Genomic DNA, 23,263 nt, shown 5'->3' with positions numbered 1-23,263 from the left:
ATGTAGTTTTTATACCCCTGCCTATATAAGCAACCCCCTCTCTTCCCGTGGTAGCAGGTGCACAACTCGGTCCAGCCAGCTGCCCCTGGACACTCCCTACACATAAGTCCCAATAAACCTTTATGTCTTGTATGCCATTTCTGGGTCTTTTCTTTGGTCTCTCCAAAAGAGACCCTATCCCGCACTGCTTGCTCCACTGGGTGTGTGGGCAGACAAGGATACTGCGTGAAGCTGAAAGGAACAAAACTAAAGTTGACCCAGGAAGTACAGGTAATATCAGTGAGAAAGAACCTTTCTTGTTGACCTAACTAGTAAATGAACTGGCACCACATAACCAAACAAAAACAACACGAACAACAGCAACAAGCAGTGCAAGGAAACTGGGAGGATGGTGATCTATGTTAGCCAGGGGCTAAACAATGGCTCACGGTGTTACTTATGATAACTGGGACTACTGTACTTACTGTTACTTAAGTAACATGAGTGATACTTATTAAGTCAAGTAATGTTTACCTCATGGGTGTATAGCTTTAGGAAAAGGGGCAGGAAAACAAAATAGTAAATCTCAGCAATTAGTCACTGCCTTTAGTAAAGTACTATAGGAAAGTGATGAGCTGAGGGGGAAAAAAAAGAGGCCAGATTGTAGGCAGAGATAAATGGGAATAAGGAGATACTAGAAATTGGGGTTCTTGTAGAACTTGGAAAATGCTCAAAGCATTTCTCCTTTTAGCTTTTATTGTTTAACTAGAAAAAGTTGCCTCTTCCAGTTCTTACAGAACAAAATACAATGAGAAATGCTTTGAGAGTCAAAAGTCAACTTTATGGCAAGTAACAAATGAAGGGTATGACCATGACAGCCACTGTCAAAGCCTATGAATGGCTTAAGTTGGCCCACAACAAATCCTTTCAGTTGCACAAGATGGGACAAAGAAAAGACTAAGGATGAAATACCTTTTAAAAAAATCAACCTATGTAAGTCTAAAAAAAAAAAATAGACACATGAATACAGAAAGAAAAAGAAAAGTGTATCTCAAAAAACTCAAACTAGCTAGAATCAGAAAGATAAACCCAACTACATTTTTTAGGGCTACACTGTCAAAATCCAAAAAAACTGACCTAAAACGTGCTGATAACTTAATATTTAAAGAGGTTATTTGAGGTCATGGACAAGAAGCATATCAAAAGAGCAACCCAGCCACTGAGAAGGACATATTTAATTTTGTTTTTATTTTATTAGTTTTTAATTTTATATTTTATCTTGTTTTCCATTTTTTTTGTTGAAATATCATTGACAAAATTATATATATTTAAGGTGTATAACCTGATGGTTTGATATACTACGCATTATGAAATGATTACAACCATCAAGTTACTTGGCACCTCCATCAACACAGTTACCTTTTTGTGTGTGTGAGAATAGTTAAGATCAACTCTCTTAGCAAACTGCAACTAAACAATAAAGTATTAACCATAGTTTTATAGTCACCATCCTGTACATTAGATCCTCAGAACTTATTCATCTTACAACTGAAAATTTGTACCCTTTCACGAACCTCTCCTATTTCCCCCCACCCAGGCCCTGGCAACCACCATTCTACTTTGTTTTTATGAGGTTAATTTTTTTTTTAATACTCCACAGATAAGTGATACCATAAGTATCTGTCTTTCTCTGTCTTGCTTATTTCACTTAGCATAATGCCCTCCAGGTTCATCTATGTTGTTGCAAATGGCAGGATATCCTTCTTTTTAATGGATGAATAACATTCCACTGGATATACACATATTTTCTTTATTCATTCATCTGATGACGGATCACTTTCCTACAGTACTTTACTAAAGGCAATGACTGGTAGCAGAGATTTACTACTATTTTGTTTTCCTGTCTCTTTTCCTAAAGCTTTAAGCCCATGACGTAAATATTATTTGACTTAATAAGTATCACTCATGTTACTTAAGTAACAGTAAGTACATCAGTTCCAGTTATCATTTAGGTTGTTTCCATATCTTGGCTACTGCAAGTAATGCTGCAACGAACATGGGGGTTAAAACATTTCTTCAAGATACTGATTTCACTTCCTTCAGATATATTCCCAGAAGTGGGATTGCTGGATCATATAGTAGTTCTATTTTTAAGTTTCTGAGGATACTCCATATTGTTTTCTAATTGCTGTACAAATTTACATTCCCACCTATATTGTAAAAGGTTCCCTTTTACCTACACCCTCGTCAATATTTGTTATCTTTTCTTTTTGATAATAGCCCTCAACAGTTGTGAGGTGATATCTCGGTGTGGTTTTGATTTGCATTTCCACGATGACTAATGATGTTGAGCACCTTTTCATGTACATATTGGCCACTTGTATATCCCCTTTGGAAAAATGTCTATCCAGGTCCTTTGCCCATTTTTGATTGGGTTGTTTTTTTCTATTGAGTTGTATCAGTTCCTTATATTTTGGATATTAACTTCTTATCACATATGTGGTTTGCATATATTTTCTCATTCCATAGGTACCCTTTTCATTTGGCTGTTTCCTTTGCTGTACAAAAGCTTTTTAGTTTGATGTAGTCTCACTTGTTTATTTTTGCTTTTCTTGCCTGTGCATCTGGTGTCATACCTAAAAAAATCACTGCCAAGACTAATTTAGGAATTCTCCCCTATCTTTTTTAAAGGACTTTCATGGTTTCAGGTCTTAACATTTAAGTCTTAAATCCATTTCGAGTTAATTTTTGTGAGTATAAGACAGGGGTTCCAGTTTCATTACTTTACATATGGATGTCACTTTTCCCAACACCATTTATTGAAGAGACTATCCTTTCCCCATTGTGTCTTCTTGGGGCCTTTGTCAGAGATTAGTTAACTGTATATGCATGGGTTTATTTCTGGGCTCTCTATTATGTTCCATTGCTCTATGTTCTGTTTTTATGCTAGTACCATACTATTTTGATTACTAGAGCTCCATAATATAGTCATGCACTGCATAACGACTTTTCACTGCCTAGGTGTGTAGTAGACTACATCATCTAGGTTTGTGTAGTACACTCTATGACGTTTGCACAACGATGAAGTCATCTAATGACATATTTCTCAGGACACATCCCTGTCGTTGATCGACGCATGACTGTAGTTTGAAATCAGGCAGTGTAATGCTTCTAGCTGTATTCTTTCTCAAGGTTGCTTTGGTACTCAGGGACTTGCATGTTTCCATATGAATTTCAGGATTTTTCTTTCTACTTCTGTGAAAAAACCAGTGGAATTTTGATAGAGATTGCATTGGACCTGTAGATCACTTTGGGTAGTATGGACATTTTAACAATACTAATTTTTCCAATCCAAGAACACAGGATATCTTTCCATTTATTTGTATCTTCTTCAATTCCTTTCATCATTGTTTTATAGTTTGGGGTTTACAGGTCTTTCATCTCCTTGATTAAATTTATTCCTAAGTACTGTATTCTTTTTTGATGCTAACGTAAATGAGATTATTTTCTCTTTCAGATAGTTCACTGTTGTATAGAAACACACCTCAATTTTGTATGTTGATTTTGTATCCTGCAACTTTACTGATTTATCAGTTCTAACAGTTTTTTGGTGGAATTTTTATGATTTTCTATATATAAGATCACGTTATCTGCAAACTGAGAAAATTTTACTTCTTCCTGTCAAATATGGATACTGTTTTTCTCCTTTTGTTGCTTAACTGCTCTGGCTAGGACTTCTGGTACTATGCTGAAGAGAAGTGGTAAGAGTGGGCATCCTTCTCTTGTTCTGAACTTAGAAGAAAATCTTTCAGGTTTTCATCATTGAGTTTGATGTTAGCTATGCACTTGTTATATACGGCCTTTATTATGTTGAGGTGCATTCCTTCTGTACCCTATTGAGAGCTTTTATCTTTAAAAGATGTTGAATTTTATCAAATTCTTTTTCTGCATCTATTGAGACAATCATATGATCTTTGATCTTCATTCTGTTAATAAGGTGAATCACCTTTATTGATCTGCATATGTTGAGCCATCCTTGCATCCTAGGGATAAGGCCCGCTTGATCATGGGGCATAATCCTTTTAATGTGCTGTCAAATTTGGTTTGCTAGTATTTTGTTCAGGATTTTGGTATTTATGTTCATTAGGAAATGGCCTGTACTTTTCTGTTCTTGTAGTTTCCTTGTCTGATTTGGGTATCAGCACGATGCTGGCCTCGTAATATGAGTTGAGAAGTTCTCCTTCCTCTTCAAATTTTTGGCAGAGTTTGGGAAGGACTGATGTTAATTCTTCTTTAAATGCTTGGTAGAATTTATCAGGGAAGCCATCTGGTCCTGTACTTTTCTTTGTTGGGAATCTTTTGATTACTGATTCAATTTTCTTACTAGTTATAAGTCTATTCAGATTTTCTATTTCTTTATGATTCAGTCTTGGTAGGTTGTATGTTTCTAGGAATTTTCAATCTCTTTTGACTTGTCCAATGTGTCAGAATATAATTGTTAATAGTCACTTATGATCCTTTGTATTTCTGTTATCAGTTGTAATGTCTCTTCTTTCATTTCTGATTTTATTTTTTGTATATCTTTCCAAAAAACCAGTTTTTAGTTTCGTTGATCTCTTCTAGTCTCTATTTCACTTATTTCTGCTTTGATCTTTGTTATTTCCTTCTTTCTGCTAACTTTGGCCTTAGTTTTTTCCTCTTTTCTAGTTCCTTCAGGTGTAAATTTAGGTTGTTCATTTGAGATCTTTTTTCTTAATATAAGCATTTATCTCCATAAACTTCCCTCTTAGGGAACTGCTGTTCCAGCATTCCTTAAGTTTTGGTATATTGCGTTTCTATTTTTGTTTATCTCAAGATATTTTGTTACTTCATGTTTGTTTTCTTCTTTGACCCATTGGTTGTTTATGAATTTGTTGTTTAATTTGCACATATTGGTGAATTTTCCACTTTTTGTCTTGTTACTGATTTCTAGTTTCACATATTGTGGTCAGGAAAGATACTTGATGTGATTTCAATCTTCCTAAATTTGTAGCTCCACCATCCGAGGCACTAGCTAGCCCATAGTGGCAATGTGTGAGATGCAGGCGTGTGCAAAGCACCCATAAAGGTGGGGTATGGGAGTGTGGGCATGCATGGAGCAACAGCAACTTGGGGGTCTGAGATGATGGCTAGCTTGCAGCGGCATTGACTCCAGTACCTGAGACACATATGTATGTGGAGCAGCCATGGGGCCAGAGTCTGGAGTGCCAGCACACATGGACCAATGCAGCTCTGGAGCCAGGGGGTGTACGTGGGGCTGAGGGTGCTGGCAGCCCTGGTTACAAGGCAGCAACAGCAGTTCCGTCTGGGGAGGGGGCGAAACAGCATCACCTTCTCCAAGGGTTCTGTGACAGTGACTGCTGTTGCTTACCTCTGTGACGAAAGTTGCCAGTGTTCTCTGTGGAGCAGGCTAGTAGGGTCCACCCTGAAGAACAGTACAAGGTCCTCCACTGTGAAAGTTGAGGGAGTCTGCAGCTGTCATGGGAGCTGTTGAGGTCCTCAGTGGAAAACGCTGCCACAGTCCTTTGCAGAGCAGACCACTGGGGACTATGACGGCACCCACCACATGGCTGATACTGATAACCCCTGCTCTTCTTTGTTCCTAGATAGCTAAGCAGATCTCCCTAGTGATCCTTTCTGTGCAGTTCTCCCCAATTTTTTGATACACTGTGTTGCTCTGGGTTCTTAATTTGGTTCTTGAGCCCTCCCAGAACTATTTTCGTTCATGAATAGCTAATTGTTGTTTTTTAGTGGCGGAACAAAGGCTGGTATCTCCTACTCTGCCATCTTGCTGACATCATTCTGAGGAAGGAATATTTTAAAGAGCTTTTATCAAATGAGGCCAACGTAGATAAGAGGAAAGGAAGAACTGTCCAGAGGGTAGAGGCAGGTGCCTCAGAGAGAAGTGAGGTAGGGAGCTACCAGGGTGCAAAATCCAGGGATCATCAAAAATTTCCCATTCCCAAGTAAGCGGCCCCTCAGAACATCTGATCCCAGGATTTCAAGACTGCCAGACGGCTGTGAGACAACGCCTCCAGTGGGCCTCCTCCTACCTCATTCTTTCTCTTCTCAAAAAAGAATGTTTATGTGGCCATCCTGCCCATGTTCTGCCCTTACATATTGGGCATGGAGAAGGCAGATAACTTGTCTCCCAAGGTCACAAGTCTCTGGATTAAAAGTAACAACATCTAGGGCCAACCTGGTGGCGCAGCGGTTAAGTGCGCATGCTCCGCTTCAGCAGCCCGAGGGTTCGCAGGTTTGGATCCCAGGTGAGCACCACTGCACCGCTTGTCAAGCCACGCTGTGGCGGCGTCCCACATAAAGCAGAGGAAGATGGGCACAGATGTTAGCTCATGGCCAATCTTTCTCAGCAAAGAGAGGAGGATTGGCATCGAATGTTAGCTCAGGGCCGATCTTCCTCACACACACAAAAAAGAGTAACAACATCTGGGGCTGGCCCAGTGGCGTAGTGGTTAAGTTCGGGGGCTCCGCCTCAGCAGCCTGGGGTTTGCAGATTCGAATCCTAGGCAGGGACATATGCAGAGCCAATCTTCCTCACCAAAAAAAAAGAGTAACAACATCTAGACGTGATGCAGGTGCCTGGCATCATTCAGAGATCCTGGACTTTGAGAGGAAAGTAATAACTAGGGTCATCTCTCTAGGGAAAAGGTGAATTTGAGAAAAACATGGGAAAGAAAGAAACCCAATATGTGGTGACACTGCTCACTCATTTTCAGTGTTGCAGGCCAGATGACTTACTTTGGCCAAGCAAATGTCAGTGGAAATGATTCGCATCACTTCTGAGAATCTTTAAGAGTTGGCACTTGGTTCACTGCACTCTTTTTCCTATTGTCACAATGATCAGTATTCCAGTAAAGGCTGTTCCATCAGCCTGAGGCCAGAAAGAGGAATGATGCACATCATTGCTGTGCAAGCCCCTCCAAGGTTGGGGTCAGTGATTACCATAGCATAGCCTACCCAAATGTGCCTTATTTCCTGGGAAACTCTGAACAAGACCAACAGTTAGAGATGGAAAAACGAGCTAAGGATGATAGTTTGCTCCCTACCTTCCAAAAATCCAAAGTCTTTAAAAATATGAAAAGACACTCAAACTCTCTAAGAGAAATTCAAATTACATTGCAATACATTTTTCACCTAATAGATTTGAAAAAAGTCTGTAAGTTTTACAAGACCTCTTTTTATGAGGATGACACTGTCATCCTATTGGCTCTACCCTCAAAATATACCCCAATCAGGCCAGTTCTCACCATTTCCACTGTCACTACCCATTTGAAAACCATCATAAACTGTTACCTACATTACTGCAATACTTTCTTAGAGTCTCTGCTTCTTAACTTCCCTTGGAGAAGAATCTGGGGACAAACAAACCAGCAGAGCTTTTGATAGTCACATGGAGCTGGAATGACCAATTAGAAACTTGAGGGATCTCAATACGTGGCCTCTTTTCACTTCATGACACTTGACAAATTCTCAAGCTGTGCAGGGTAGGAGGCTACTAAATTGAACAAACTCTAAAAAACAACAGAATTTCTTTCAGTATCATCATGCAAAGGAGACAAAGATCCATCAGGGGAAGGGGCCCCATGAACATAAGATCTGAGTAAAGATCTGATCTAGAAAGCCCTAGGGAGTCAGTGATGTCTGGGACAATATCAGGTGATATAACATATATATAATTGGAGTCTTCAGTTGGGTGGAAATTGTAGAGACAGAAAATATTTGAAAAAATAAAAGCCAACAATTTTCCAAATCTGATAACTATAATCCACAGACCTTGTGCTATGCAATAAAGGCTTAAACTTGCCCACAAAAAGTTTTCCCCTTTGTCCTTGGCTCCTGGGGGGGTGGCCTCTAAGCCCTTGAAATATCCTGCCTGATATGAATGTCTTCGTTTATCTGATAGCTTTGGGTCACAGAGATATTCTATGCCAACAAATGTGATTTATGGTGGCAGGCCTTGTTATCAGCTCGATCTATGGAGGGACTGGAGACTAAGGTCAGCCACACAGGTGGTCAACCATGTCTACATGACAGGGCCCTAATAAAAGCTGGACATCAAGGCTTGGTTGAGCTTCCCCCCTTGCCACTATTCCATGCACACTGTCATACACCATTGCTGGGAGGAACAGGCACTGTCCATGTGGCTCCACTGGCAAGTTACTGTAACCCTGTGCACGATGACCCATGGACTCTGCTTTGTGTTCCTCGTCCATGAACTGATTTTAGTCTGTATCCTTTCACTGTCCTAAACCATAACCATGAGTAAAATGGCTTTTCTGAGTTCTGTAGGTCCTGCTAGCTAATTACTGAGCATGAGGGTGATCATGGGGAGCTCCAAACTTGCAGCTGGTATTAGAAGTGAGGGCACTGTGGGGACCCTCAAACTTTGTACAAGCAAAAAAAGCATCATGAAGATAACTATATCAAGGATCACCATAATCAAACCACCTAAAATCAGAAGAAAAATGATACCAGATAGAAATCTGGTACATATAAAGGAATAAAGAGCACGAGAAACAGTAAATATGTGAGTAAATATATAATATATATTGTTTTTATTTTTAAACTCCTTAAAAGGTAATTGACCACTTGAAGCAAAACAATAAGAATGCACTGTGCAGCTTATAACATGTAGGAGTAAAAGGTATGCCAACAATAGCACAGAAACTGCAAGGAAAGAAGTTGAAGTGTACTGTTATAAGGTTCTTATATTATACAAGAAGTATTATATTATTTCAAAGTAGACTATGATAAGTTAAAGATAAATACTATAAACTATACAGTAACCTCTAAAAACAATTAAAACTATATAAGCCAACAAATGAGCTCACAGGTTATACAAAAACAGGTAGTGAGCCACATTTGGTCTGCAGGCCATAATTTACTGACTCTTGTTTTGGGTGAATTATTCTTATGGAAGAAAGAACTTGAGTTCGGGTAGTATAAAGATCAAGAGACTTAAGAAAGCTGAACAGTAGTCCAGTGAAGAGAAAATGACCCTATGATAAAGATAGGCAAGATAAACTACAGAAGACAGATATTAAAATATAAATATTCTAAATGTAGCATGGTTTGTGTGGTAATGGCAAGGTAGCTTGGCCAGGCTAACAACCCACAGAAAACGATAAAATTTGGACAAAATGTATAAAACAACCATCTGAAGGCACTGTAGAACAACCAAAAGTAGGCAGAAACTAGATAAGAATGAATCATTAAAGGACAAATTGCTTTGCAAGTTTATGGCATTTTATCAGAGGGCACTCTTCAATCTATAAACAATCAAAGAACTGAAAGCTGAAGCTATAGTGGCTTAGGTGTCAGAGAGTATAATTCAGGGCTGGCAAGAAAACCAAAAATTTGGAAGGGGGTTAGTCCTGGAAGAGAGGCTGCAAAAGATGGTAATCCCCCAAATTCCCATACAAAACCAACCGGAATTGTTGGGTGACTGCTAAACCACACATATGTGAAAGACCCATGAGGACCCAGCAAAAAAGCAGCCACTAGAAGCTGAAGGAGGTGAATGGACAGTCAGCTACCGATCACTGCAAGGAATAAAGTTTGGAATTTGAATCCAGCCAAGTTAACTGCCTTATAGAACAAAATCACTCTCAGAGGAATATAACAGGATCCAGAATCTCTGCAACATAAGAATTACAATGTCCAGAATATAATGCAGAATCATTATCCATGTAAAGAAACAGGAAAATGGGACTGATACTCAAGAAGAAAAACAAAAAACAATAAAAAAGTCAGCAGAAACTAGACCCAAGGTACCCCAGAAGCTGCAGGCGGCAGAAAGATGGTTAAGCTGCACATAAAACATGTCTCACTAACTCCTGAGAGCTCTGCACCACAGGACTCCTAAGGCTGTCATGTCACCACACGTGCTGGCAAGCAGCACAGCTCCAGAGGGCTGGAACCTCTTCACTGAGCAAACACATCCTCCAGGTTTTGCCAATGACAGCTTCAATGTAAAAAAGAAAGTTACTGTATTTGTCTGTGAGCACCAACGCAGACATTAGATAAAATTAAAAGAACAAAGTAGCAGGACTTTACATGAGATGAGATTAAACCTGAAACAGAGGGAGGGGTCCAGGAGAAATCCTATTCTGGTGGCTTCAGTCACTGGCTAGATGGAACTAATATCACATGCAGGGCAAGAAAGGAGGATGTGGTTTTCATTCTGGATTTGTTGAGCTCGAGGTGTCTTCTCAAGAGCTACAAAGAAGCATTCAACTGGGAGCTGAACCCATGGTCTAAAGGCTGGGGAAGAGGTCCCAGCTGGAGAGAAACGGTTAGGACTGTCAAACCGCAGAGGGCCAACAGGTCAAGAGGAACTGCAGAATGTGAAGAAGGGGGCCCAGATTGGAATACTTGGATGAGCTACATTCAGGAGCAGAAGAAACAAACAGAAGAATTCAGGAAAACAGAGAAGAAATCATCAGAGAGGCCATGATAGAAGCTAACAGACAAGAATTTTCAGGAGAAGATCATGGACTAAGTAGTTTCAATATGGCAGAAGATTCAAGTAAGGCAAAGACTACAGCACAGTCACTGAATCTAACTATAATTTAGGTTCCTGGTGAGCTTTAGAAGAAAGGAACTCAGACTACATTGAGTAGGTTAAAGTGCAAAGCAGCAGTTCTGCCAGAAAACAGAACTCTGAACAGTCTGCTGCACAACCTGCATATACAGACTAGCTGAGAGAAATGTATGAAGAGTTACTTGAAGGACCTGCAGCTGATTCAACCCTCCAGACATTCCCAAGTTTTACCAGTGCACCAAGTAGGCCTTCCAAAAGCTGTCTGGGACCACACCATTTTAGCAACTCCAGAGGAACCTTATTAAGCGAGTTGTGCTTTAGCACCAGGTAACCACCACCACCACAGAATGCCAAAAAAGTTTATTTCTAGACTGGTAGTGAAATACTGTCCACTACATCATCTATGTGACCAATTGTCTTGACATGAGTACAGCCATGTTTGGCTGCTCCACTGACCTACAGCCACCAGCACAAAAAGAAATACAAAGCTGCTTTCTGTGTGGTGGGAACTGGCCTTTTCCTGGGAACTGGCCTTTCTCCCACGGAGAGAGTTGCAAGTTGTAACATTTCAAGGCTCTTGGAGCGTCGTAGCGCGGGATGGACTGGCCATCTGTGCCGGGCTAAGACAATAACCAAAGAGAACAACGCACGTACACAACTACTGGGCTGGGACGTTAGCCAAGGGGCTCAGTGCACGTACACCACTGATAACCATTTTGTGCATGGGAACACTAGATGCTTGCTCTGCAAACTCTGTAACTGCTTATATAAACTGCTGGAGACTGAGACCCGGTGAGAGTTCCACCTGTGGAAGGGACACCTTGCCCAGGACGTGTGATCCTTGCCCAGCCGCATCGATTGACAGGGCTCTCCCGGCAGTGGGGCGTGGATATTGTGAGTAATTGATTTGATGTGAAGTAATTGATTTGATGTGTTCTCTTTTAGGTCAACCTGGTGTTTCTCTTTCCGGTTGATTTGTGTCATTTCTCTTCAGTCGATGTGGATGTTTTCCCTTTCCAGTCGGGCTGATGTTTCTTCCCTCTTAATATTTGACCTATTCAAACCTGTTTGCTGACTATCGCCTTTACTATTCTCTGTATAATAAAATATACCTTCAGTCCATTTGTTTGGAGTGGAAAGTGTCTTTTACATCTCCAAACGAATCCCCGAACCTCTCATAACATAATTGGCGCTGTGAGCAGGATTCGATTAAGGAGATGCCTTTCCTATTCAAACGAAAGGTAACTGAAGCCAAGGTGGAAGAAATTCCAGGACGGGAGGACCCTCCCTTTTGCACTCTGGCTGGGGAGTGGGCTCGTAGGTCAGGGCTATGTGAAGCTTGGGATGCTCGTCTGCGACGATTTGAACCGTTGGATGTGACCAAAGCTTTGCAGACGGTGGAAAGGAAAAAAAAAGATGATGTTTCTTTTTTGGCACGGTGAGGTTGATGTTTGTTGACTGCTTATCGTCGGGCTATAGAAGATAGGGATAAGATACAGAAAGAGAAGGCACTCTTGGAAAAAGAAAATTCAAATTTGCAGTCTCGCTTGGCTATGATTCAATGTCAATATCATGCATTGGGAGATCAGGCTCATAACTACCAAGCTATAGCAGAAAAGGCTGCTGTAAAAGTTACCAAATATAAATATAGAAAGAGAAGAGGAAAGATAAATGAACGAAAAGTTCATATGGCCATAACATCGGCCGGTCCTAAGTGGGACCCAGACACATGGGATGATGATATCTGGGATGACGATTCTGAAACTGATTATGAGGAAGAGGAAAACCGCCCAAAGGCACAGAGGCACGTCCTCTTCGCCGTCGGCGGATGGAAATGGATGGTAATCATTCTATAAGGAAAGATGTGATTGAGGATTTTAACCAACAAGAAATTTCTGATATTTTAGCCCGGGCTACACAAAAGCCTGGAGAAGCCATTATAACCTGGCTTGTTCGCCTATATGATATGGGCGCTACAGGAATTAATCTGGATGCAGGAGATGCTTTTAAATTTGTAATTTTGTCCAATGATCCAGTAATACGGGGAGCTTTCAGAGATTGGAACATGAAGGCTCACCCCCCAAATGATCGTGGACAAGACACTGATGATACAACTTTATTGGCTCTTGCAGTAAAAGGAGCTCAAGATAAATACCCCACAGAGGATATGTGGCCAGACACTAATAGACCATGATATACTTTAAAAGATTATGTCCAAAAGATGAGAAGAAACCATGAAACGGGCTGTGTTTCTGGGGTGTGATGAAGCTTTAAATGAAATGACTTTAAGTGTCCAGGTGTGAAACAAGTTGATAAAAACTGCACCTCCGGCATATAAACAAATAATTACAACCCTTCTCATGAATGAAACTGAAAACCCTATATCAACACTTGCAGATAAGATTATGCAATTAGCAGACTTGGGAGACTGACAGACAACTGAAAACTCTCCAGGAAGGGAAAAAAGAGAAACATTCTTTAAAAAGGATAAAATGACTCGAGGTAATATGTTTTTGGCCCTACTCCGGGCAGGGGTACCCAAAGACCAGATTGATGGAGTTGACACTAAAGAATTATGGAAACTATATAAAGAAAAAGGGCTGAATGTAAAACAAGTAAATAGAAGGGACAATATAAAGAATGCTTCCAACCCAGTGCCTGCTGCACCTAGTGCACTGCCTCCTCCCTCGGATCCTCTTTTTGCTGACTTAGTGATTGAGGGGAAGGCCAAACCTCTGTATCGATTAGTGCCACTATAAGAAAAGATGTTAGACCACATGTACCAATTAAAATATTTTGGAAAAATAAATCTACAACTAGTGTGCAGACACTTGTAGATACAGGGGCGGAGGCCACCCTTATCTATGGGAATCCAACTAAGTTTCAAGGTACATCAATTCTGATAACTAGATTGGGAGGAAAAGAAATCCAGGCAGTTACCACTAATCTTTCTATCCAAATTGGGCAACTACCCTGACGCACATATCTACTTATGATTGTGCCAATACCAGAATATATAATTGAGACTGATATTCTAAAAAGATTGACATTAAATTTGGCTGATAGACAATACCAGTTTGCTATTAGAGCTTTGTCTTTTCATATTAATGCTATAATTGTAGAATGTTTGCATCATGAAGTAAAAATTCCACCTACCACACAAGTGGTCAATCAAAGACAATATCACATCCCTAGAGGACAACAAAAAATATCTGAGACCATAGAAGATTATTTGGCTATAAAAGTCCTTCACAGAGTAACTACAGCCTAGAATAATCCTATCTGGCCTGTTAAAAAAGGTGATGGGACATAGAGAATGACTATAGATTACGGAGAACTAAACAAAGTGACTCCGGCTATTCAAGTGGCCGTCCCTGATTTGATTACTCTTATAGAAAAAGTACAATGTTATCCAGGCACTTGGTATACAGTCATAGACTTGGCTAATGCCTTTTTCACCATACCTATACCAGAAGTGTCCAAGAACAGTTTGCTTTCACGTGGCTGGGACAACAATATACCTTTACTAGACTTCCTCAGGGATATGTACATAATCCCACTATCTGCCATCGACAGGTTGCTAAAACCTTGGCAAAGGTAGCTGCTTCTAATGATGTCCAAATAGTACATTATATAGATGATATTATGACCCAAGGAAATAAAAAAAAAAAGAATACAACAACAGTTAGAAAAAGTAATGGACACACTTGAGGAGGATGAACGGAAAACTAATCCAGCTAAAATTCAGGGCCCAAATTCAAATGTTAAATTTTTGGAAATACTTTAGAATAATGAAAAACAAAAAATTTTACCTAAAGCTAGACAAAAGATATTAAATTTTGCAGCACCTCGTAACAAAAAGGAAGCACAAAAATTTATTGGATTATTTGGATTTTGGAGGGCACATATTCCACATTTAAGTCAGCTCCTTGCACCTTTATATAAAGTTACCAAGAAAAAATATAAATTTAAATGGAGAATGAAACAAAAAGAAGCTTTTGAAGCAGCCAAGCATGCTATTCAGACTGCTTTAGATCTATGGCCAATTAAACCGAGACCCACTGAATTACAGGTAGATGTCATTGATCAATATGCCAGCTGGAGTTTATAACAAAAACAAGGTGCCCAACGTTATCCTCTAAGATTTTGGAGTCGCAAGCTTCCCTGTTCCAATGAAAGATATAGTCCTTTTGAAAAACAGTTGTAGCCTACTATTGGGCTCTAATAGACTCAGAAGGCCTTACCCTGGGACATGAGATAATTATGCGACCCCAAATACCCATCATACAATAGATTCATAACACTCCTGTTACTCATAAAATTGGACATACACAAAAATTTAATATCATCAAATAGAAATGATATATTCAAGACCCGGCCAAACCTGGCCCAAAGGGGTTGTCTCTATTGCATAAACAAGTGTCTCAATATAGCAGTGAGCCAACTGTGTCACCTAAGATTGATATAACAGAATCTCCTGTTAAATGGGGTGTCTCATATGATCAATTGACTAAAGAACAACAAAAACATACCTGGTTTACGGATGATTCTGCCAAAATGATATCAGGCTCACAGAAATGGAAAACAGTTGCCTATAACCCATCCACCCAACAAACAATTGTCACCACCGGAGATAATATAAATAGCCAATATGCTGAACTTTATGCGGTGTATCAGGCACTTCAACAAGAACACGGGCAACAATATTATATATATACTGATTCATGGACAGTGGCACAAGGTTTGGCAACGTAGATGCCACAATGGAAAAAACATGATTAGAAAATTAATGATAAAAAAATATAGAAAAAAAAATTATAGAAAGACATATGGTTATAGTGTCAAAACACGATTGTTACTATATTTCATGTTGATGCTCACAGTTCTTTAACTTCTACAGAACAAAAGCATAATTCTCATGCTGATCAGCTGGTGCAGATTCGTACAACGCATAACCCAGGCTTAGCACAGTAAGTCCACGAAAAGAGTGGACACTTGGGAGAACAAGCTTCATACAGGTGGGCACAACAAAGGGGAATCCTTGTCACCCATGATGATATTGCCACTGCAGTACAACAATGTCAGTTATGCCAACAGTTAAATAAACGGGGAGTTCCACACCCCTACCAAGGTCATATCCAAAAGAGATTATTTCCCGCCCATACCTGGCAAATAGATTTTATTAGACCATTGCCAAATTCTTATAGATATACTTATGCCTGCACTGCTGTTGATACATATTCTGGTTATTTATTGGCTATGCCAACTAAAGTGGCCACCCAACAGAGTGCCATAAAGTTATTAGATACAATTAAGTTATATTATGGAACACCAAGGCAAATTCAAAATGACAACGGTTCCCACTTTACAGATAAGTTGATTCAAACTTATACCAAAGAAAATTATACAAAATAGATTTATCATATACCTTATTACCCCCAAGCTGCAGGCCTCATAGGACGAATAAATAGATTGCTTAAACAACAATTGAGGAAACTCGGTCATGGCTCATTAAAGGGGTGACACAACCATCTAAGTACTGCTCTAAATATGTTAAATAACAGGCCACTAGGCCCTAATGAGACTCCTCTGTCAAGGTTGTTACCAGCAAAGATTACAAAAGTGGCAACCGCCACCCATGAGTTTATGACCTTAACCTATTGGCCCCTGACTCAGTCTACTAAACTGCCTTTTCGTGCCACGGCCGAAGCGGCTAGATTAGATTTATCTACTGTTCATTCTATTCAATTGCCCCCTAAGAAGCAATCTATAGTCCCTACTGGGATAGGGGTACAATTTCCCAAAAATACCTTTGGTTTGTTAAAAGGACGCTCTGGACTGGCAACAAAAGATATTGATGTACTGGGAAGAGTCATTGATCCAAATTACCAAAGAAAAATAAAATTCATATTATATAATGGTAGTGACACAGTACTAACTGTAGAGTCTGGGGAACGAATGGGACAATTATTGGTGCTTCCCCTCTTGACTCCAAATGTGTCACAAGGACAACCTCCAAGTGAATTAACTAAAAGAGAAATACAAAGATTTGGGTCTACAGATGGATAGAAACCTGAAACAAAGGTGTGGGTGACCCATCCACCCAATGCGGCTCCCCATGCCGCAGAAATAGTGGCCCAAGGGCCCACTACAACACTCATAGTTATATATCCAGAAAATGAACAGTTATATCATGTTCCTAAAAATTCTGTTTCTTTGCGTGAATAGATATTCCTGCTGTGTTCACTATGCTGTGCTACACCTCCATGTCTGCTACAGACCTACACACCAACTAATGCCTCTGTAGGACAACCTTTGACCCTCTACTGTTAGACCAACTGCTCTACACCAGTGGGACCTATAACCTAGACTATAAATGGCCAAAAAATTTGGTTTCAGAAACATCAAACAACTTCTCAATATAAGATAATTTCTCTATTACCCTGCCTTCTGCTACCCTGCGTGATGGGGGCTGGTCTAGACTTCTACAAGCTAATTTGTTAGGCCTAAGTGTTACCTTATCTAATGTTATCTTTGATGCTGTACATGATTTGCAAGATCAAATTAATAACATTTCATATTCTAAGGGGTTATTTGATTGGTTACCTTGGGGTTTGGGTCGTTATTGTGAAATAGTTTTATAATTATTATAGTCATTAGATTTTAGATTCTTAGATGTGCCTTATGTACTTGTATACGAAGTTCATTGTCTGTACATACGGTGTCTTATGGTTAATGGAGACGGCCACGGCCAAAAATGTCTTGACATGAGTACAGCCATGTTTGGCCGCTCCATTGACCTACAGCCACCAGCACAAAAAGAAATACAAAGCTGCTTTCTGTGTGGTGGGAACTGGCCTTTTCCCGGGAACTAACCTTTCTCCCACGGAGAGAGTTACAAGTTGTAACATTTCAAGGCTCTTGGAGCGTCGTAGCACGGGATGGACTGGCCATCTGTGCCGGGCTAAGACGATAACGAAAGAGAACAATGCACGTACAGAACTACTGGGCTGAAATGTTAGCCAAGGGGCTCAGTGCACGTACGCCACTGATAACCATTTTGTGCATGAGAACACTAGATACTTGCTCTGCAAACTCTGTAACTGCTTATATAAACTGCTAGAGACTGAGACCCAGTGAGAGTTCCACCTATGGAAGGGACACCTTGCCCAAGACGTGTGATCCTTGCCAGGCGCGTCGATTGACAGGGCTCTCCCGGCAGTGGGACATAAATATTGTGAGTAATTAATTTGACATAAAGTAATTGATTTGATATAAAGTAATTGATTTAATGTGTTCTCTTTTCGGGCAACCTGGTGTTTCTCTTTCCAGTTGATTTGTGTCATTTCTCTTCAGCCGATGTAGATGTTTTCCCTTTCCAGTCGGGCTGATATTTTTTCCCTCTTAATATTTGACCTATTCAGATCTATTTACAGACTATCGCCTTTACTATCCTCTATATAATAAAATATACCTTCAGTCCATTTGTTTAGAGTAGAAAATGTCTTTTACATCTCCAATCAAATCCCCAAACATCTCATAACACCAATAAAGACACTGTTTCAGATTTCTGTGCCTGCACCTTTTCATGTCCAATGACAATGTAGCAAGGTTTCTTCTAAGGGTCCATTCTGATCAGATAACAAATGAGTCTGTCTTTTTGCCATGGCATCAGAAAGACCAGAGACCAATTTGCACTCACCTGGGATGACTCTAAGGTCATAAAATTTGCCTATATCCGCATGCCACTTTTATCTTGTTTATGTATATTTCCCTGAAGCTGAATTTTACTTATTTCCACTTTTCCATTTTAGTTTATGAACCTCATAAAGCTCATAAAGCACAATGTAAAACAAGCTGAGGAAAAAATAAAGAACGAACTCACCAGGGATGCAGCCATTTTCTGTTGCTCTTAGAAACACAGAGGACACTGGAAAAAGAGCTGGAAGAGAAGGCGAATGGAGTGGAGTCATGAAATGACTGGCATGGCTTGCTCCTAGATCCCAGATTCTCCCGTCCAAAGTTCTCTATACATTATCTAGAAGAGACCAAAAGACCAAAAAAAATAAATAAAATAAAAGAGAGCGAGCCTCTTGTGAGACAATAGTATTTTACACATCCAGAAGGGGCAGGAAAGACCCTGTTGAAGGAGTACCCACATGTCCGTTAACTTGTAGAATTTAGACATACAACTCATCCTTAAGTTAATGAAAACATATATTTCTTACTGATTTATCAACAGTTAATGGTAAAAACGAATTCAAAATTTTAAAGACTCTTAATTAAATAATGGACTACTATAATTAACAAGTCAGGAAACAACATGTGTTGGAGAGGATGTGGAGAGAAGGGAACTCTCATACACTGCTGGTGGCAGTGCAAACTGGTGCAGCCACTATGCAAAACAGTATGGAGATTCCTCAAAAAACTAAGGATAGAACCACCATACGATCCAGCTATTCCACTGCTGCGTATTTATCCGAAGAACATGAAAACACCAATGCATAAAGATACATGCGACCCTGTGTTCACTGCAGCATTATTCACAATAGCCAAGACTTGGAAGCAACCTAAGTGCCCATCAAGGGACGAATGGATAAAGAAGATGTGGTATATATACACCATGGAATACTACTCAGCCATAAGAAACAATGAAATCCAGCCATTTGTGACAACATGGATGGAAATTGAGGGTATTATGCTAAGCGAAATAAGTCCGAGGGAGAAGGTCAAAAACCATATGATCTCACTCATAAGTAGAAGATAAAAACAACAACAAACACACACATAGAGACAGAGATTGAATTGTTGGTTACCAGAGGGGAAGCGGGGAGAGAGGAGGGCAAAAGGGACGACTAGGCACATGTGTGTGGAGATGGAGTGTAATTAGCCTTTGGGTGGTCAACATGACGTAATCTATGCAGAAACAGAAGTATACTGACGTACATCTGAAATTTATAGAATGTTATAAACCAATATGACCCCAATAAAATAAAAATTTTAAAGACGCTTATTTAAATAATTATTTAATATAATTATATAATTCCTATTAATAATGGCATACCACACAGGACTCCATATTAGTGTTTCCACGAGGACACCTGTGGTTTTTAGATACCTAAACCTCACAGAAAGTATACACCTTGCAACACAACATTTTTGGCCCATGATTTTATAGGAAAAGATGCACATAATGTACATTTTTCATGGCACACTCTTCCAGTAACGGTTCTCAATGACTTGCTTCCCTGTATTCATTTCCTCGTGAAGTCCCCTCTGACAGTGACATGGGTTTTGTCATTTGACTTGCTTTGACTGAAGGGAAATCAGTACACATGATGCAAACATAGGACGAAAAGTGCTTTTCTACTAGAGCTTGCCTTCTTGGAACACTGTCATCTTGTGAAGTAACCTGGGGCTACCCTGTGAGGGACATGGCTTAGCCAACAGCCAGCACAAACCAATAAAAAATTAAATGAAGTCTCCTTAAACCAAGCAGCCTCAGTCAAGGCACCAGATGACTACAGCCTCACCTGTGACCCAGCAACACTAGTACAGGAACTGACCAACTAAACCTAGCCCAAAATGCTGACCATGGAACTTGGAGCTAATAAAATGGTTGTTGTTGCTGTCTTTTAAGCCAGTAAATTTTGGTTGGTTTGTCACATAGCAAATGCTAAGTGATACATCTACACCCCCAAACTCAGTACGTTTTTAACAAAATCACATGGGGGAGAAAGCCTTGAATTACACGCCAAATACACACAATAGAACTTCACGACCACATGTAGAACTTTTGAAAAGCTTAATGAACGTCCACTGGATGGACCTCAGTGAGGTTGCCGGAACAAAGAGAGACCATGCGAATCACAAAAAACAACTGTCTGCAGATCAGAAGACTACCTTTTAAGTTTTTTACATCAAGAACAAGTCGTGTACCTCTCTGCGGGCATTGTACTGTTGAAGCAGAAGTGTGATTCACTCTAATGTTCCTTTTTTAAACAATGGGAACCAGGCTCCCGTTATGGTGCTGTAGGATTTACGATTTTCAAGACAAGATTACTGACATCAAGTGGAAAACACTTGTGTTAGTAGCCCCTTGAGCGCAAATAACCCACAGAAAGCAATGGGGAAAAAAGTACAGGCATGTTTCAAGATAGTTCTTCTAAAACGATGTTTGCTCTAAGTTGGTCGCAGTTCCTCAAAAATGATGTCAAAAACAAACGCAGTTTGGCTTAACTGTGGCAAAGTGGATAATACTGACGTATACAAATCATATGAGCCTGGCAAATCACTTATGTTCACAAGTGAAACTTTCTTCATCTTTCTTTTAAGGCAGAAATACCCTGACAAACCCTTCCTGAACTACCAGGAAGAACATTCAAGACAGAGGGAGCATCAGCATATCTCGAGATATCTAATTTGATGACACAATAAGTTTGAGAGAGTTCAGATAAAAGAAACAGCCAGGGGAGAGTGAAGGAATGAGAGCACTTAGGGAGCACTGCACAGAGATTCTCTCAGCTGTGACAGGTTATTCCTCTACCCCAGACCGCACCCTCAAGACCCCTGCAATTAGTAACATTTCCTGCGCCTCTGCCTACCACTCTCAGCCCAGCTCAGGTCTCCTTCTGAAAGTCGGTCCAGACCTGCTACTATCACCCCGTCTTCGATAACTTCTGGAGGAGACAGCATCACCCACATCTTGTGTGCTCTGGGCAGAAGCATCAAAACTGCCAGGATCTCCTTCCTGCGAGTCTTCTGCCTCTGTTCTGAAGCGCTAGCGAGAGGGTTCAGTCAGAGGGGTCGTCTTCCAGGTAGGATTCCTATTCACAGGGTGCCTCTCCCTCATGCTTTATGCCAGCTACCTTGTTCCAAAGAAACCAAGACTGTCATCCAGAGCGCAAACATCCCTCCTAGAAGCCACGGTCCCTGGAAACTAGGTCTTGTATCAACTTCCCTAACGCAAACCAGGAGTGCTAGGCGGGCCACACGGTGCAGGAGGGGATCCGACACTTCTTCCGCTGAAGAGACTCAAGAAGCCCCACAGACACAACTGCCACACGCCACGCCTCGGTCGGCACACACTTCGCGGTGATTTCTCCGGAATCGGGGCATCTCACCCCTCATCAGCACGCTCCGTCACACAGGAGCACACCGAACGTCACTAAGTTAACTACGTCGCCCGGGACGCTGCGGGGGCAGACCGCAGACCCCGCACGCTCGCGCCGTCCGCACACCCACCCCCGCCTCGCCGTCGTCTTGGACTCGACCCCCAGTTCGCGAAGCTTCTGGAAGCACACGCCCGGCCTTCCAGAGGGCACCCTCTTCGGAAGAAGCAATCACCGAAGGCACAGCCCGAGTCGGCCCTCCCCCAGCCCGGACCTGTGGCCCCCGGTGCTCCAACCGCCTGCGGACCCGGCCCAGGTCCGCGGCTCACACCCACTGCCCTTTCCGCTCCCACCAAGTGGGGCGACAGCCCTCCCCCCACCTGTGTCCCCGAGTGCCCGGGGCTCCTCTGTCTTCCTCGCACCAACCTTCAGGGACACAGCACCCAGCCCCGAGCCCACCGGAGCGGCGGGCTCCGCAACTTCCGGGCGGAAGACGGTGCGAGTGGGCGGAGCCGCGCACGCGCCGAAGGAACCCCGAAGACTCCTTCCTAGAGTCTGGCGCGGGAACAGGTCATTGCAAGGCGAGACTACATTTCCCACAAGCCTCTTAGTGGGTTAGGAAGGGTCTGAGGACATGCTCTTTATTTGCCGGCTAATCCGTCTTGCTTCCCTGAGACCGGATGCGATGGATGCGAGCCTGTCTCGAACCCACATGACAACTACGTGGAATTCTGGTTTGTTGTTAAATCCGGATTTGAGAAGCTGAAAGATGTTGTGGGAGGAATGGGGAAATTCGCATGTGAGAGAAACATTCCAGGAAGTTAAATGTCAGCTCTAGTAGCTTTAGTTTGTGATAATAGTAATGGGGTTTTAAAAGGCACACTGTTTTTCACAGTTGCATACTGTGGAAATTAAGAAAAGAAAAGTTAAGAAATGCACTGGCAGGCCTGTAGAGGGAGCTCTCACCCCCATCACACATAGTCAATTATAGCAAACAAGAAGTGACAGAGGCTTTCATCTCAGAGGAAGTACAACTACTTTACTACTGAAGGAAGATTTCTCTCCCCACCTGACAACAGCCCAGCCAATCAGAAACACTATAGCTCAGCCAATGAGAGATGCCTCAGCTCAAGCAATCAGAGACACCGCTGCTCAGCCAATGAGAAGCTGTTGCTGCCCTGAACTGTCACTCTCCCCCAATGGGCTTTCCTTTAGAACAGCCCCGCCCTCTCCCCCTTCTGTATAAAAGCAGCTCCCTCCTTTCTTCTCTGGTTTGTCTATGGTTCTCCATAGCGTGTACATGGGAAGTTGTAATTCTTTCGGTTATTCTGGAATAAACTCGTTTTGAGGGTAAAATAACTGGTGAGTTTGCCTTTTAAGTTGACAGTACTAAAGCATGAATGGTAAAGTATCATAATGTCTGTATTTTATTAAACTACTTAAACCGATATGGCAACTGTTGTGAGTTTGTTAAATTAACATTTCTTAAGTAAAACCCCAGTGTGTGGGATGGTGAGCCATGGTTCAACAAAGGACCACAAGGGAAAGTGAACTAGAGAAGTCTACTACT

General features: G+C 41.2%; 1 protein-coding gene across 5 annotated transcripts in view; it reads right to left on the bottom strand.

The window, feature by feature from the left end:
* LOC101406743 (zinc finger protein 39) overlaps nucleotides 1–22,193 on the bottom strand; it is a 55,760-nt gene extending 33,567 nt beyond the window's left edge. For 3 of the 5 annotated variants that reach the window (XM_087432919.1, XM_087432918.1, XM_014794088.2), the window contains exons 1-2: nucleotides 22,074–22,162; nucleotides 18,468–18,620 (exon numbers count right to left, since the gene is read on the bottom strand). In XM_087432919.1, coding sequence (XP_087289045.1) covers nucleotides 18,468–18,482 — 15 coding nt within the window. In that variant the 5' untranslated portion in view covers nucleotides 18,483–18,620; nucleotides 22,074–22,162. Of the gene's footprint in view, nucleotides 1–18,467; nucleotides 18,621–21,186; nucleotides 21,751–22,073 lie in introns of those variants that run through there. The other 2 variants (XM_087432915.1, XM_087432916.1) reach the window with 2 other exon arrangements.
* Between the last annotated feature and the right edge of the window lie 1,070 nt (nucleotides 22,194–23,263).

Source organism: Ceratotherium simum, chromosome 6 (genome assembly GCF_057802395.1).
Source record: "Ceratotherium simum simum isolate JZ-2026a chromosome 6, ASM5780239v1, whole genome shotgun sequence".
NCBI lineage: Eukaryota > Metazoa > Chordata > Mammalia > Perissodactyla > Rhinocerotidae > Ceratotherium > Ceratotherium simum.
The sequence above is the reverse complement of the archived record's forward strand: the minus strand, read 5'-3'. Positions and strand labels throughout refer to the sequence as shown.